Source organism: Orcinus orca, chromosome 7 (genome assembly GCF_937001465.1).
Source record: "Orcinus orca chromosome 7, mOrcOrc1.1, whole genome shotgun sequence".
Lineage (NCBI taxonomy): Eukaryota > Metazoa > Chordata > Mammalia > Artiodactyla > Delphinidae > Orcinus > Orcinus orca.
This window is the reverse complement of record NC_064565.1, coordinates 75,103,409-75,117,696: the sequence shown is the minus strand read 5'-3', so window position 1 is coordinate 75,117,696 and position 14,288 is coordinate 75,103,409. Positions and strand designations below refer to the sequence as shown.

Sequence of the window (14,288 nt, the reverse complement as noted above, 5' to 3'; positions counted from 1 at the left end):
AGTATTCACATTCTCACATATGAAGCTTCATTATAAAACTTGTGGAGAAAAGCAGTACATATCTCTGTGAATCTAAATATTTGACTCCATGTAAACATATTTAAGAATACTTGTGCTTTGATATTGTTTCTGCTGTCCTTTTTTAAGGGATTTTGGACAGTCAGATGCATCATTTACCTAGGATTCATTGATTCAATATTTATTTATAACTGGTATGTAAATAAAAGACAAAATATTGCTTTCTATGACAATTTTTTTAAACTTTGGTTTATTTGGAGAACTTCCTTCCTTTTACGCCAAGAATAGCTAAAGTTCAGGAATGTTATGAACCCCATTACATGACTTTCCCAAAGTCAAAGATCTGTCTAGAGTTATAACCGTGTCATATCACAGTATGAAATTTTAAATCCTAGTTCAGTGTTTCCCTATAGATCAGACTGAGTTGTTTTAAAGTAAATGCAGTTTACAGGAGTAATTTTTTTTTAATTACTTAAAAATTCACATAACGTATAGTTGAGAGATTTTCAAAATGAAGTGATTCTAAGAAAGTGATATATGTTTTTCTAATAGCCATGGATAGCAGGAAGTCATGAAAGAAGTGTCCAGCTTATCTTCAGGCATTTTCCTTTTTATTTATTTATTTATTTTTTGTGGTACGCGGGCCTCTCAGTGTTGTGGCCTCTCCCGTTGCGGAGCACAGGCTCCGGACGCGCAGGCTCAGCGGCCATGGCTCACGGACCTAGCCGCTCCGCGGCAGGTGGAATCTTCCCGGACCGGGACACGAACCCGTGTCCCCTGCATCGGCAGGCAGACTCTCAACCACTGTGCCACCAGGGAAGCCTGGCATTTTCCTTTTTAAATCCTTTTATGTAGAAAAGATGAAAAATGGAGGCATTACCAGAGAACCAAGGGGAATTAAAGAGGAATTACTGTAGAAACAGCTTTTTACATAATTGCATCATACTTATTACTCCCTAGCCTGCAAATGGTCTAAGTTTTCTGAAAAATGAACAGGTCAGGTATCTGTGCATAGTCACTTTGTCACATGTGGTTAGTTGGCATGTCTGAACATTTATGACTATCTCCCCACTATCTGTCTCCCACCATCTGTCTCCTCCTATTCCTTGTACTGTCGAGTACAAGTTTGGGTTTTTTTTTTTTTTTAATGAATGCAGATACCAAGAATAAAATAAATGGAAAACTAAATAGCTAAATGAAGTGCATACGCTTGTGTATGTGTGTGACAGAAGTTAGTTTAAGCTGAATCTTTGCCAAAATCTCTCTGCGTTCATACACTTCCTACATGTATGATAGGAAGTGTTAATATATTTTGCAAAAATCAATAAAATACTGTCTTGGAAACATCATTTAAATATATTTTTAGTAAAGTATTTTTTTAACTTTTCTAAGTTTTTTAAAAAAACTTTTCTGTTTTCTTTTCTGTTAAAAAGACACTTCCTATTTAATACCAATTATTAAATGATATTCATATTAAATTTTAAAAGTATATAAAAAAACAAAATGACACAAAGCAATGGAAAATAGTAACACTTTTAAATTAGTCCCAGAGCTACATTAATTTTTTCAACTATTAATAGACTTAGCCATAAAATTCTTTTATTTTTTTCTATCAAAATGTAGCCAAGAAACAAACATCTTTCTTTGCTTTCTTTGCAGGAAAGAACCAGTATCTGGATTATTTCCAGTCCATCCAGACAGCTATTTCAACTGGAACAAGTGACCTTCAGAACAGAATAGAACATAGCAGCCTAGCCAGACAGAGGGGAGGGAGTAGGCAACTGGGAAGGGCCCCAAAATGTTCCTATGAAATGTCATTTGAAGTAAGAGGACAATAAAAAACTAAGGACAAATAAATGAACTTAAAAATATTTAAGGCCAATGAAAACTGTGTGACCACAACATGGGATTCAAGGAAAGATGCAGTTTGAATCTTTACCTATCATTCTTTAACTCACATGCTCAACAAATATAGTTCTTCACTCTCTGAGTCCAGGCAATGCCCCTTAATTATAAAACATTCATCTTTGAGTCCTCACAGTCTCATTGAAGCTATAATAATCAATTAATAAAAATCAATATTAACATAATTAATATAAACAACAGTCAATTGTTTTTCCTCCCTTGAGTGAGCCAGATTTCCTTAGTCTATGAATCTATGGTGATTAATAGATGCTCATAGCGAATGTCAAGGTCTTTATTTAGCAGGTCATTGCTACATAAGATAAAAGTTAAAATACTGGTAAAGATTTTATCAGAAAGGACAAAGTGGTTATCTTCTCTTAAGATTTACTTGGAAGGCATGTTGTTCTTTTCTTTCACAGGGAGCATAAGAAGTTTTAGTTCACATCATTAGCAAGAAACATGCTAAAGAATCATTTAACCTTTTACTGAACGCTTTATGGGTAAAGTGTTGTGCGTGGCACCAAAGAAGATACAAAACTGTCAAAGCAATACTTCATTAAGATTTCTGGAGGATAAACAGAAAAGTTTTTTTAAAAAAACTTTATTAAACAAATAGAAAAGTTAAAAAAAATACTTTATTAAAAATATATTTAAATGATGTTTCCAAGACAGTATTTTATTGATTTTTGCAAAATATATTAATAATGACAAGTTGATAAACTAAAAGTTACAGAGAAAATGCTATGAGATTTCAGAATGTCCTTTAACAGAGAACTTAATTAGGTCCTGCGCGTACTGGGGAATTCTTTTAAGAAGGTATCTCCTACAACTTCTAGCCAGACTCCCTTTAATGAAAACAGCAACATTTAAAAGTCTGATGCAAGTTCCAAAGTGCCTATAGAGCTGCTCGCAAACTGGAAATGTTTGGCTCAATGAATTTTGAGTGTGCATCTGAATAAACACCAAAAATGTGGCTAAAGGTAAATATAAGGTAATTATATAAGCAAAGTTTTAGTTACACAGTTGTAGTGGTACTATTAGCTCACACAAAACCCAATGTTAGTGATACAGAAATAAGAAATTCAGCTATTTCAATTTATCATGTAGTGATAAATTTTTATCAGAAAAAATCAAAGTGAGCTTTCAAACTCAACTTCTTAAGTATGCCATCCTTTGTATATTATTAACTATGATTTTGGAATTAGTGTGTCTTAAGATCAATGAACTAGAGTGGAAATAAATGAATTCAGAGAAAGGCAATGTCTTCTGCTATTTAAATAATACCCAATTTCATAAAAATGCACTTGAAAGTAAAGAAATAGAAGACCATACATTATTTTAAGAGGTGGTCTCCTCACTAGAGTAAGGGAATCCCACTTCAGATGAATTCCAGAGAAATACGTTTTGAGGGAGAGAATTCTATAAGTGGGTTACATTTGGATCTTAATAACATAAGGTCAAGACATGGAACGAGTGTATAAAAATTAAGGTTTGGGTCGAATTTATGAAATGGCTGTTGGAAGGGGAAGTTCTTGAGACAGTCGTCTGAGGTTATATAGGAAGGTGAGGACACTTAAATTAGGCACTTCCTGCATGAGACACAGGGGTCTGAGGGTAATACTAGCCATGACCGTATCAACAGTGTGTTAACTGCTCGTAAAGAGTGTAGTTTGGGTGGAGTCTGGGTTTTAGTTGTCAAAATTGAGTCCAAGATTCTTCAAAAAATTTAACAGAGGCTGAAACCCCAAATCATGAATAAATATTGAATTTGGAACTATAGATGGAAACACTGGAACAGAAAAATATTAACAGCCAGGTTTTTTTCATGGTTATGTTAAGTAACATCAAAAGGAGTAAAAACAAAAGTCAGTATTTAGAAATGCATCAACACAAAAATCTATCAGAAGTTCTATCTGAGAATGAATTCCCATAATGTGACTAAAATTTAAAAAAAAATCAAATCCAAAATACAAGAAACAGGAAGAGGTGAAGAAAATTATTGTCATTGGCCTGTCTTCATAAGCTTCACACTGGATATCTAACATTATAGACAGTAGCCAGTGCTAGGTACCCAAATTTAAACATAGTTAAATATTAATATTCTAAAGGAAATTTTTGGTTCACACAGTACTTTAATACATATAGGTTTTCATTTATTAATTCAAATATTTGCCTTACTTTTCCTTTACGACAATGAACTAACTGAAGACAGGGATCTTGTCGCCTTCAATTTAACAATGTATGTTAGCAAACTTATGAGATGTTTTCCTACACACCTAATACATGATATTCACATAGAGTAATAAATGAATTTTAGTGAACAGATGGATGAATTGTTCATTGGTGTGCAAAACTGTGCATGTGAGTCCTGTGTACCATTAAAATACTTAACATTGTGTTTTGAGTAGACTCAAAACTTCATGATATTCTAATTAGCCACCACTCAAATTCTATTATCAAGTCCACCTTTTTAAGACTACCAGCCAAGATACCCTTTGTATTACTAGCTTAAAAAGGCTCTCCATTCTGAAAAGAGATATTTACGTAATACAGTTATTACACCAGATGCTTCTGGTGAAAGGAACCAAACTATGACCTCTCTCACCAGCAGGATGAAATCCATTGTTTTCACAACTGAATTATGTTGGATCATAAAGCTAAAATGTGTGTGGGCTGTAAGAAATGAAGTTAAAGTCTTGTTCTGCTTTCTTCTTTCTCTTTCTGTCTTTCTTTTGGCACCAATCTATGACCAGGAAAATCTGGCATGAAATTAGCTTCAGAATGTGTCTAAATTAATTAGAGGTTATTTAATGAGTTATATATACAAATATAAATTATACAATTTAATTTATTTAAAATCATTTATTCTCAGCAAAATCAAACATATCATTGAGTTTACATAGAAATACAATTTGCAACTGTATCTTCATAAAAATGCACTGGTGAAATAAATGTTCATAATTAATGACCAATTATATACTATTTAATCATGCCAGTAGCAGAACTAATTACCATTGAAAATTGGTACAATAACGTATTTTAAATGTGCAAAGTACTCTATTGTGTTACCATTGATAATAAATCGCCACTAAATATATACCTATTACACAAAGCTTTATAAAGTACAATAAAAATACAAATTCTATCTGTTAAAAAAAGCCATTGATATGGCTTCTAAACATCCTCATTATACAAATTCCGAAATACTATATGACAAACAAAATTATAAAGACTCTTCTTTATGAAACATATACTACCCTCTAATTAAGGTACAACTTAGCAGATAACAGAAAGCAAACAAGAAGGCTTATATACACCACAGAACATTATGGGGATACATACAAATATAATATTGCATAAGCCTATTTGATTTCTGTTCCTAGTGAAAATGTACCTTTAGCACGTGAAGAAAATTCCCATGACTAAAGGAAAAGAAACATTTTTGAGATCTACCCTCAATCTAAGCTCATATTTTCATTAATTTAATTTTTTTCTTATAATGTGATGAACCAAATTATAAATTTGACCATAAATTTTGCTGCACTCAGTACAAATTACAGTCTGTTACATAATGGGCAAAGGTGTAAGAAACAAACATTTTTAAAAGTCAGAGTTCATCAGCACATCAAGAATCAGCTGCAAGAAAATGTTATTGTTCATGTTAAAGACTAAACTGAGCAGCAATTTCATTTTTGTGAAAAATGAGATTCTGAGTTTAACAAAACAGATACAAATTAAATTTGCTAAATAATGTTGATAATTCATAAAGAACAGGTGCCATAGATTTTTAACAGTATCAAAACTAATGGGTCATCACAAAATAAACTTTGGTGAGAAAATATCTTTATCAAAGGAGAAAATATAGGAAGGATAGTCTTATTCAGTTCAGAAAAAATATATTTGGTAAAGTATATATGGGTAATAGATACTGCAACTACAGACAGCATATATTCCAAATGTTTTTTTCAGAAACTTCAGATCAGATGATGTTTAGTAATGTAACTTATCTCATTAGAAATTAAATTTTATTTTAAGTGTTTTGTAAATAGCAAATTTTCATTTGTTCCACAATCTTTATTTATGAAATAAATATTTAGAGTGTAGCTGATAACAATAACTAACATTATTACCTTGCTTATACTAATAAGTACTCTAAATACATTTAGTTTAATTATTATTGGAATTTATATTTTTGTTATTTTACCTGCTAAAATGATCTGGTGGTATTATATTCAAAGTTTACATTTTCCCAATAATATGAACAACATTTCATACATAAAATGACATCTGTCTAATGAATGGTAACATGTCTATTGGTTTGAATATAGAACATATTTAGTTTAGCATTGGTGTATCTCTTCAGGACTCTGAAAGGTATCTTTAAGGTATGGCTTTTGGGAAATCAGTAATAAACTAGCATCCTAGAGAATGAACTTAAATTTGAAGAAGCTAATTGTTTAGAGCTCAGACACAGGCAGATATTTGGATAATTTGTCTTTCAATTATAAATTCTTCTACAAACAAACAGAAAGGAACATAAAAGTATGATTTACTTTACAGTGAGTTGTTTTTAAAACAAAATGCTACAGTTCAACAGTGAAAGTATGAGGAAATTTTACTGAAATAATTTTCAGAAAGTTATGAGATTCAAAAATATATTGGTACATGTATAATACCTGTCATAAGTAATAATGAATAATAGATATGTATACAAAACAAATTTAACAGATTCAAGACCTCTTGTTCTTGACATCAGCACCTGCTGTCTAACGGGTCGAGACAAAATACTGTGCCTTCAAGAGTTAGTCCCATTTTGAACCCCTCCTGCAAAATAAAGTAAAATCATTAAAATAGGAAATGCTCATAGCAAAAAAAAAAAAAAAAAAAAAACCCGTAAATGAAAGAGAGTATGAGCAGAAGTTGAAATCTTCATGTTTTGATCAACTAAGAAACAATTATATGTCAAATGATGTTGGCTTGTCAAATTTTTATCAAATGCTTTTATACCCATTAGCATTTTAAATGCTTTAAATATACATGAGGTTAGCATGCATAAGAGATAGAAGAAAACAGAAATATGTGGAATTAAGTAATTTTAAGACTTAAATGTTTCTTTTCAGTGAAGTCTACTTTATGTCATTCTACTGTTGCTTAAATCCCTTGGCTTTAAAGGTCAATATTCATATAAGTAAGATAGCTAGACCTCAAGGTGATGACAGCCTGATAGTTTTCACCTTTTCTTCTTGGTTACCACTATCCAGAGCCTGGTAAAATAAATTGCATTGTATTCCCTAAATGCAATGCTGTATCCTATGTGTAACACAGGACTGCAGACCACTTCGCCATGGAGAAAGCTTCCTCTACTAGCCTTGTAGCTGCAAATTATTGCTTTGAATTCCACTCACCTCTAGCATGTTTTAGATGCTTCTAGAAGTTAAATTTCTTTTGATTTATTGAGACCAAGTACCCAATTGCCATGAAAAAATTTTTTTGAAGATTTTTGAGTTAAAAGTTAGTGGTAAAGATGTTTGTCCTTCTCTACTCCCCAGCTCTCTTCTTTTCTGTACAAGGTAGTTGAACTATGGGCCATCTCTGGTCTTACCACCTTCCCCATCCCCATCCTTGCTCATAAAATGAAATGTAGACAAAAGTCTATTCCTGAGGAAAAGAAAATCTCTCTCTAAGAGAAGGCTTTTGTCCTCTGTTCTGCTTTGTGTTTTGTTTGATTAGATGGTATCTACTCGTGTGTTAGCCAATTGCATATCTATTTGCATTTCCTCAAGTTACTTTCATTTAGAACCAGTATTTAATGTACTTACTATAAATCCAATGTAAACATTATGATATAGAGGAAGAAAATCATTACAAAATACAAGCCACACCTTTTTCGCTGTTAATGTTTAAAGAACACTCTTCATTATGCCTAAGCAAAAGACCACACGGCAATGCCATCACTTTAAGGGTTTTTCAAAAGTACTTCTCGGTACTTGGAATACAAATTATATTTAGTTAAGTAAAAGTCAGAGTACTTACCATTGTTTTAAAAGCCTATTCTGGTCACAAGAGAAATATTTTGCCACATGTATGCATATTTTTTAAAACAGCCGCCAAATACTCAGAAAAGTCAATACTTTAAACTGAAAATATTGTAAATAAACTGCTTTTTAAAATATTTTATTTGGATATCTGAGGATCTATGTACTATGTCATCTTCTGGAATATCAGATAGATAGATAGATAGACAGATAGATAGGTAAGTAATGTGGATATAAATTACCTTTGGAAAGATTTACCATTGTTTTTTAATCAGTTCATTCTGAAATTAAACCACTATCACTTCAGTTACCCTGAAAATACTATTTATCAATGTGTTATCAGTATATGAAAGGCAGAATAGTAATCAAAGTAAAATAGGGGTCATTGTTTCAACAAAAAATGTTTGTATATCACTTACAAGAATATCTCCATGTTTTTATAAGGATTCTTTAGGAGTCATCTTAGATTAATTATCCCTTTTGACAGACACATTGTTATATGGCTCCTTGGTTTTCTTTCCCCTTAAAATTTCCCACACATTTTCTGACCCTTCCTTCTAGACCTCATTTAGTAAGTCATGACTTAATGCATTCTAAATCCTTCTAAGGTTTCCATATCCTCTTGAATTTTAAACGTCTGAATGAAAATAAGGCTTATTCAACTTACGTAGTGATGGAAACTATCATAAACTCATATCACACAAAATAATGATCTTATTATTGATATATTATTAAAAATATATTTTTATATAAAATACTTTCCCCAATTGCACTTTCTTACTTTGAAACATGGAGAAAAGCATATCAAGGAAGAAAAAAACTCATATGCAACAATTAACATGTTGAAGTATGTCCTTTGAGTCTCCCTCTTTTCTACCTATAAATTAAAAAAAATTAATACTAATATAAATAACTATATATTATATATAACTTATTTAATGTATTAGATATATTATATATAAATTTCTATACTCTTTTTTAATCTTAGCAGAACAAACTTGATTATTTTGAGTCCCTGTAAAACTAATTTGATGATTTTATAATGTTCTATTAATTTTAATATAATTTATTTCCTGTATTTTATAGTTATAAATAAGGTTGACTGTATGTTTTTATGCATAGAGATTTTCCACATTCATAGTTATTTTCTCCTCAGAATAGATTATATTAAAGTTTTTGACATCAAACAGAAATACAAGTATTAGTAACAAATTACTCCCCAAAGGGATGCTGTGAACTGACACTGGCCCAGCAATGATTTAGAGTGCTTGTTTCATCACAATTTCATTTGCACTCTATATTAGTAAAAAAATATAATGTTTAATTTGCTGGATTAAAATAGCTTTTATAGTTCTTAATTTGTATGTTTTCTTTGATTAGACTTAACATGTCTATAAGTATATAGCCATCTGTGGTCTTATTTTGTGAGCTACACTTTTTTATTTATCTGTTGATTATTTAGTTTCCTAATCATTTGTCTACTTACTTTAATCATGTGTACATGATATAGTTATATTTTTTAAAGAGAAAATTTAAAAGAACTATAGAAGACCTTCTATAGGTGACTATATGTACATATTTTCCTTATAAAAATTTCTTTCCAATTCACAAGTCTGATATATATATAATTGTATTTCAAAAATTTTAAACTGCCCAAGGCTTCTAAAATTTATCTGAGTATTTGTTGTAGGTTTCAGCTATACATTGATCTTCTCCTAAATTATTAACCAGTTGACTTAATATCACTTAATGCAAAATTCTTTCATTGACTTGTCACTCTCCTTTTTTAATGTATTAAATTATTATAACATACAAGGTACACTTCTGGGCTATCAATACTATTAACCTGATTTGCCTGTCAGTGACATGTACTAAGAAGTTTAAATTATGTGAGATCATATAAGGATATAATTGATTTCAAATAAATATCTAATTTTCTAACAATTTATAAAAACTATGGCTTAACATTTCTGTTTAAATTCTTACATTCATGAGATATTTCTATGATTTCCTCTGAAATAAAAGAGGAAAATCCAAAATCTCACTAGGCTTATTAACTCAATATAGTTTATACAAACCATTATACTGTATTAAGTTTTTACATTATATGCAAAGATAAAAATAGTAGCTAAATGTGTGCATTCAATTAATTAGGCTAACAAGATTAATAACAAAAGTCATTATAAATTTTAGTTAAAATATTATTTTACTTTAATTAAAGTGACCTTGCAAACATATCGTGTACTAAAAGAAACAGACAAGCAATGAGGTGGACAATGCAATAGGTGATTGAGTCATTGAAAAAATAACTTCAAGTATGGGTTATAAAACCTCTTTAAACAAAACTAATAATCAGACATATACATGTGAAACTGCTTTTTGAATATTTATTAAATAAAGCATGCAAATATTAAGGTTTAGCTTTAAGAAGTTATAAGTTGTTTAAAATTATTATGAAAATAGTATACCAACCATCTCTGGCGCTACCCACCATGAAAGCAGAAAAGAATAAAAAAGACATTAAGAATATATTAGAAATGACAAAAAGAAAACAAAAGCAAAAATAACACAGTGTAACATTATTTGACTACCATACCATTAAATCATTTCAATATAGTGTTTCTCAAACTGGGTTTCTACAAAAATCTGGAGATACAGGCTTATCTTCAAACATCTATAGAAAACATTTGTTGTGTGAAAATCTAAAAAATATTAATAGAAACTCTTTGTGTTTTGTATAACCTTTGAGAACAAATACTACCACATCAGTGCCCATGTTTGTTTTTGTTCTTACAAAAGCATTAGTCCCAAGGTAGTACAACCATAATTGGTAAAACTAATGAAAAGGAAAATAAATTTATTTCATATGAAATAAATAAAGCATTCTCACTAAATAATCATGCACTATTTGAATGAAAGTCTCGTAGTATTTTAACTATCGAAAAGATGTGGGGAAATTGTGTCATCAAACAAGATACATGTTGATATCAACAGAAGTATGATGTTGGTGGTTTTAGTTTCAGCCAAATAAAATAATCCATGCTGTTATATTAAAGTTCTTAATCTGAATTTTATTAGGTGTTGTAATTTCGCTTTTATTTAATTTATAAGTTTTGAATTAATAGTTGTATAAGAACTATAAGGATAAAATGTATATAACTTTTTTGTAAATATTTAAGAAATGTTATAGAAATAGTTTATAGTTTAAGTCAATATTAAGGATTTAAAATAATTTTTCATGCAAAAGGGAATTATAAATCACCCAACTTGAGAAATTTTTGTTTTGACATATTCTTTAAAAACCTCAAGGTATGTTAAACAATCCAACTTTTAAAATGCAGAGGCATTATTATATCTATAATAATAAGGATATTCACATAATACCTAGAAGACTGCTTCACACCTTCAGTCCAAAATCAGTGAAAGGATATTTATTATCTTTCTAGGAAGCAGTGTTTTATCAGTGTTAGAAGATCATAATCCACCCCTCAACTTTTTTTTTCCCAGGAAATGAAGCATAGAGAGTGAATGTATTAGCCCAGGCCTAATAAATAAAAACCACTCCATCTCTTCACCACGTCTTCTCAATCAGCTTCATATAATTGGTCTCTGCCTGAATTCTTCTGTGTATATATTGTCTTTTTGATGAAAAATAGGATATAATAACTTCATCAAAATGTAAAGGGAAATATAAAGAGAAGACTTTATTATAGTGCTTATAAGACTAATTACTAATCATTGCCCACTGTACAAAGCTTCTAAACCAATATCTTCAAACTTCCAGAACAATTCAGAATTGAAAAATAAAAGGGAGAGAAAGAAATGAAAACCCAATTGGACTACATTCCTAAGGAAGCTGTCATTTGGTGTCTGCTGTTTCAGTAAGAGCCCAGAAGTTATGAACTATAGTTACAATGCTTCCTATTATTTTATACCCCTCTTCCTTTGGAATTCTTCGTTTTAGCTCTCAGCTTTATTTATTAATTGAGGTAACATTGGTTTATAACATTATATAAGTTTCATGTGTGCAACATCATATTTCGACTTCTGTACACAGGACAGTGTGTTCACCATCAAAAGTTTAGTTTCTTTTTTTTTTGGCCTCTCCCGTTGTGGAGCATGGGCTCCGGATGCGCAGGCTCAGCGGCCGTGGCTCACGGGTCCAGCCGCTCCGCGGCATGTGGGATCTTCCCGGACTAGGGCACGAACCTGTGTCCCCTGCATCAGCAGGCGGACTCTCAACCACTGTGCCACCAGGGAAGGGAAGCCCCCAAAAGTTTATTTTCTGACCATCACCATACAGTTGACCCCCTTTACAATGTTTCTTTTTAAGAGACTGATTTCATTCTTACAATGATTTTCCTTCACCCGTTCACAATTCTGAAATTCATAATTGTTAATTGTTAAGACTGAGATTAAATCTTATAAGTCTAGTGCAATGACCTTTCAATTTTTGGATTTTGAATAATTAACTCATGAAGAATTTATGTTATTTTGTATAAAAAAAAGAACCATGTTTTTGCCACTGTAAATCGCACCATTAAGAACAAAACACAATGAAACCTTATCCTTAGCATCTGTCTGAGTATTTTTAGGACTAAATGTATGTTATTGTTATTTTAAAGTAATTATTTTAAGTAAGTTGATAACAGTTCAAGGGAAGGGTAGTTTTAGTAATAACATTCTCTTAGTCCCATAGAAAAAAGAAAACAAAAACATTTATGGGCCAATCTGTTAAAATAGTCACCTGCATCTCATCTAATTTTGATTGAATATCTGGAGGGAAATCCCCTGCTCCACAGTTAAATGGGTCAAAAGGTTCTGCTCCAAATAGGTCCCGTTCTAAAAGGAAGAAAATAATTTAGTATATGAAATGACAAGGAGTGAGTTGGGGTGAGTTAGGTTTCAAAGGCAGGATTATATAAAGAAGCACCTGCATGACGAAATGAGCCCCTATCCACACATACTTTATGCTGGGCTTTCCTGAGCTTAGACTAGTTAAACACCAACAAGCAAGCAAAGATCTGCTTTTATGACCATTTAAAAACTATTTGGTTACAAAGAATTATTATTCAGAGAGGTTTTTGTGTCTTTAAGTAAGACTTAATATCAAATTCACCAAATATTTGATAATTAATATATTACAATACCTACACTTTACTAAAGCAATTTAAATGTACTAAAATTAACATATTACTCACTGAAACTTCTCTATTCCATTTATTGATGACTCTGCAACACAATAGCGAAGCAATAGGTAGGACCTAGTAGATTAGGAAGTAGTTTAACTCACAGTTCATGTACTTTATTCTCACCTTTTAGCCAGAAAAAATTTAAGGCACATCATCTCATGTAGTATAAAATCATATCACCTTCCTAGATAACCACAATGAGACAGGTTCTTTAAAAATGCCTCTTTTCCCCCAAACAAATTTTTTTTTAAAATAATAGCAGTAATTGAATATCAAAAAGCTCTCTGTGCATATATTTTAAAGTCTGCATTGTTTTTTTAATCATTAAAGAAGTATCAAAGTTAAAATTGATGTTTGTAATTGATAGGACTATGACTTAATTTATGATTTAAAATTCCTTTTTAATTTAAGAAATTTCTTTCCTCTGAATCAATTTAAATGCAGCCTTAACTGACAAAAAATTAAATTATATATGGGCAAGGGAATTTATAATGTATCAAGACTTTCATTTTTCAGGAAACTATATTCTCTAAATTAAATGCTTTGTAAGAAATAATATTTATGCTACTTGAGTTCTATTATATCTTCTAAATCATTGTGACTCCCATTATGAAAGATTCTTGCTTCTGTAGTTACAATTTTTTTTTTCAGATTCATGTATTAAGTTAATAAATGTAAAATGTTTAGAAGCTCCTGGTTCTGGTAAGTATTGTATAAATAAGAAGGACATATAATTTATCTTCCAAATAAAGACACTTTAAGAGTGAAAGGAGTGCTACCAAGTTTCACCAGAATGAAGGGTATAAGACAGGGTACTCCTAAACAAATGGGAATTTACTGTCACCATACATATAACTGATGGGTATTATTATTGTTGTTACTATATATTTTCCTCAGTCTGATGTTTATTGTAGGCAATAAACCAGAACTTAGAGAAAAGAGGAACTGTTCTTTGGAGGTGTATCCTGGTTACCACCGTACCACGAACACATCAAGCAATGCTTTACATGTGGTACATGCTTGTCAAAAGAAATGAATTAATAAAGAGGAAATAGAGTTGTCAGGAGGAACAGAGATTCTCATTACACAGGTTTTCTAAAATTGGGACTCAAAATCACCAGAGATTTCAGATGGGCTT

General features: G+C 31.0%; 1 protein-coding gene across 3 annotated transcripts in view; it reads right to left on the bottom strand.

Moving 5' to 3' along the window:
* Positions 1 to 4,770: 4,770 nt before the first annotated feature.
* Positions 4,771 to 14,288, bottom strand: part of GULP1 (GULP PTB domain containing engulfment adaptor 1) — a 273,282-nt gene continuing 263,764 nt past the window's right edge. For all 3 annotated transcript variants that reach the window (XM_033400258.2, XM_033400261.2, XM_004276921.3), the window contains 2 exons: positions 12,706 to 12,800; positions 4,771 to 6,747 (listed from right to left, as the gene is read on the bottom strand). In XM_033400258.2, coding sequence (XP_033256149.1) covers positions 6,676 to 6,747; positions 12,706 to 12,800 — 167 coding nt within the window. In that variant the 3' untranslated portion in view covers positions 4,771 to 6,675. The remainder of the gene's footprint in view (positions 6,748 to 12,705; positions 12,801 to 14,288) is intronic.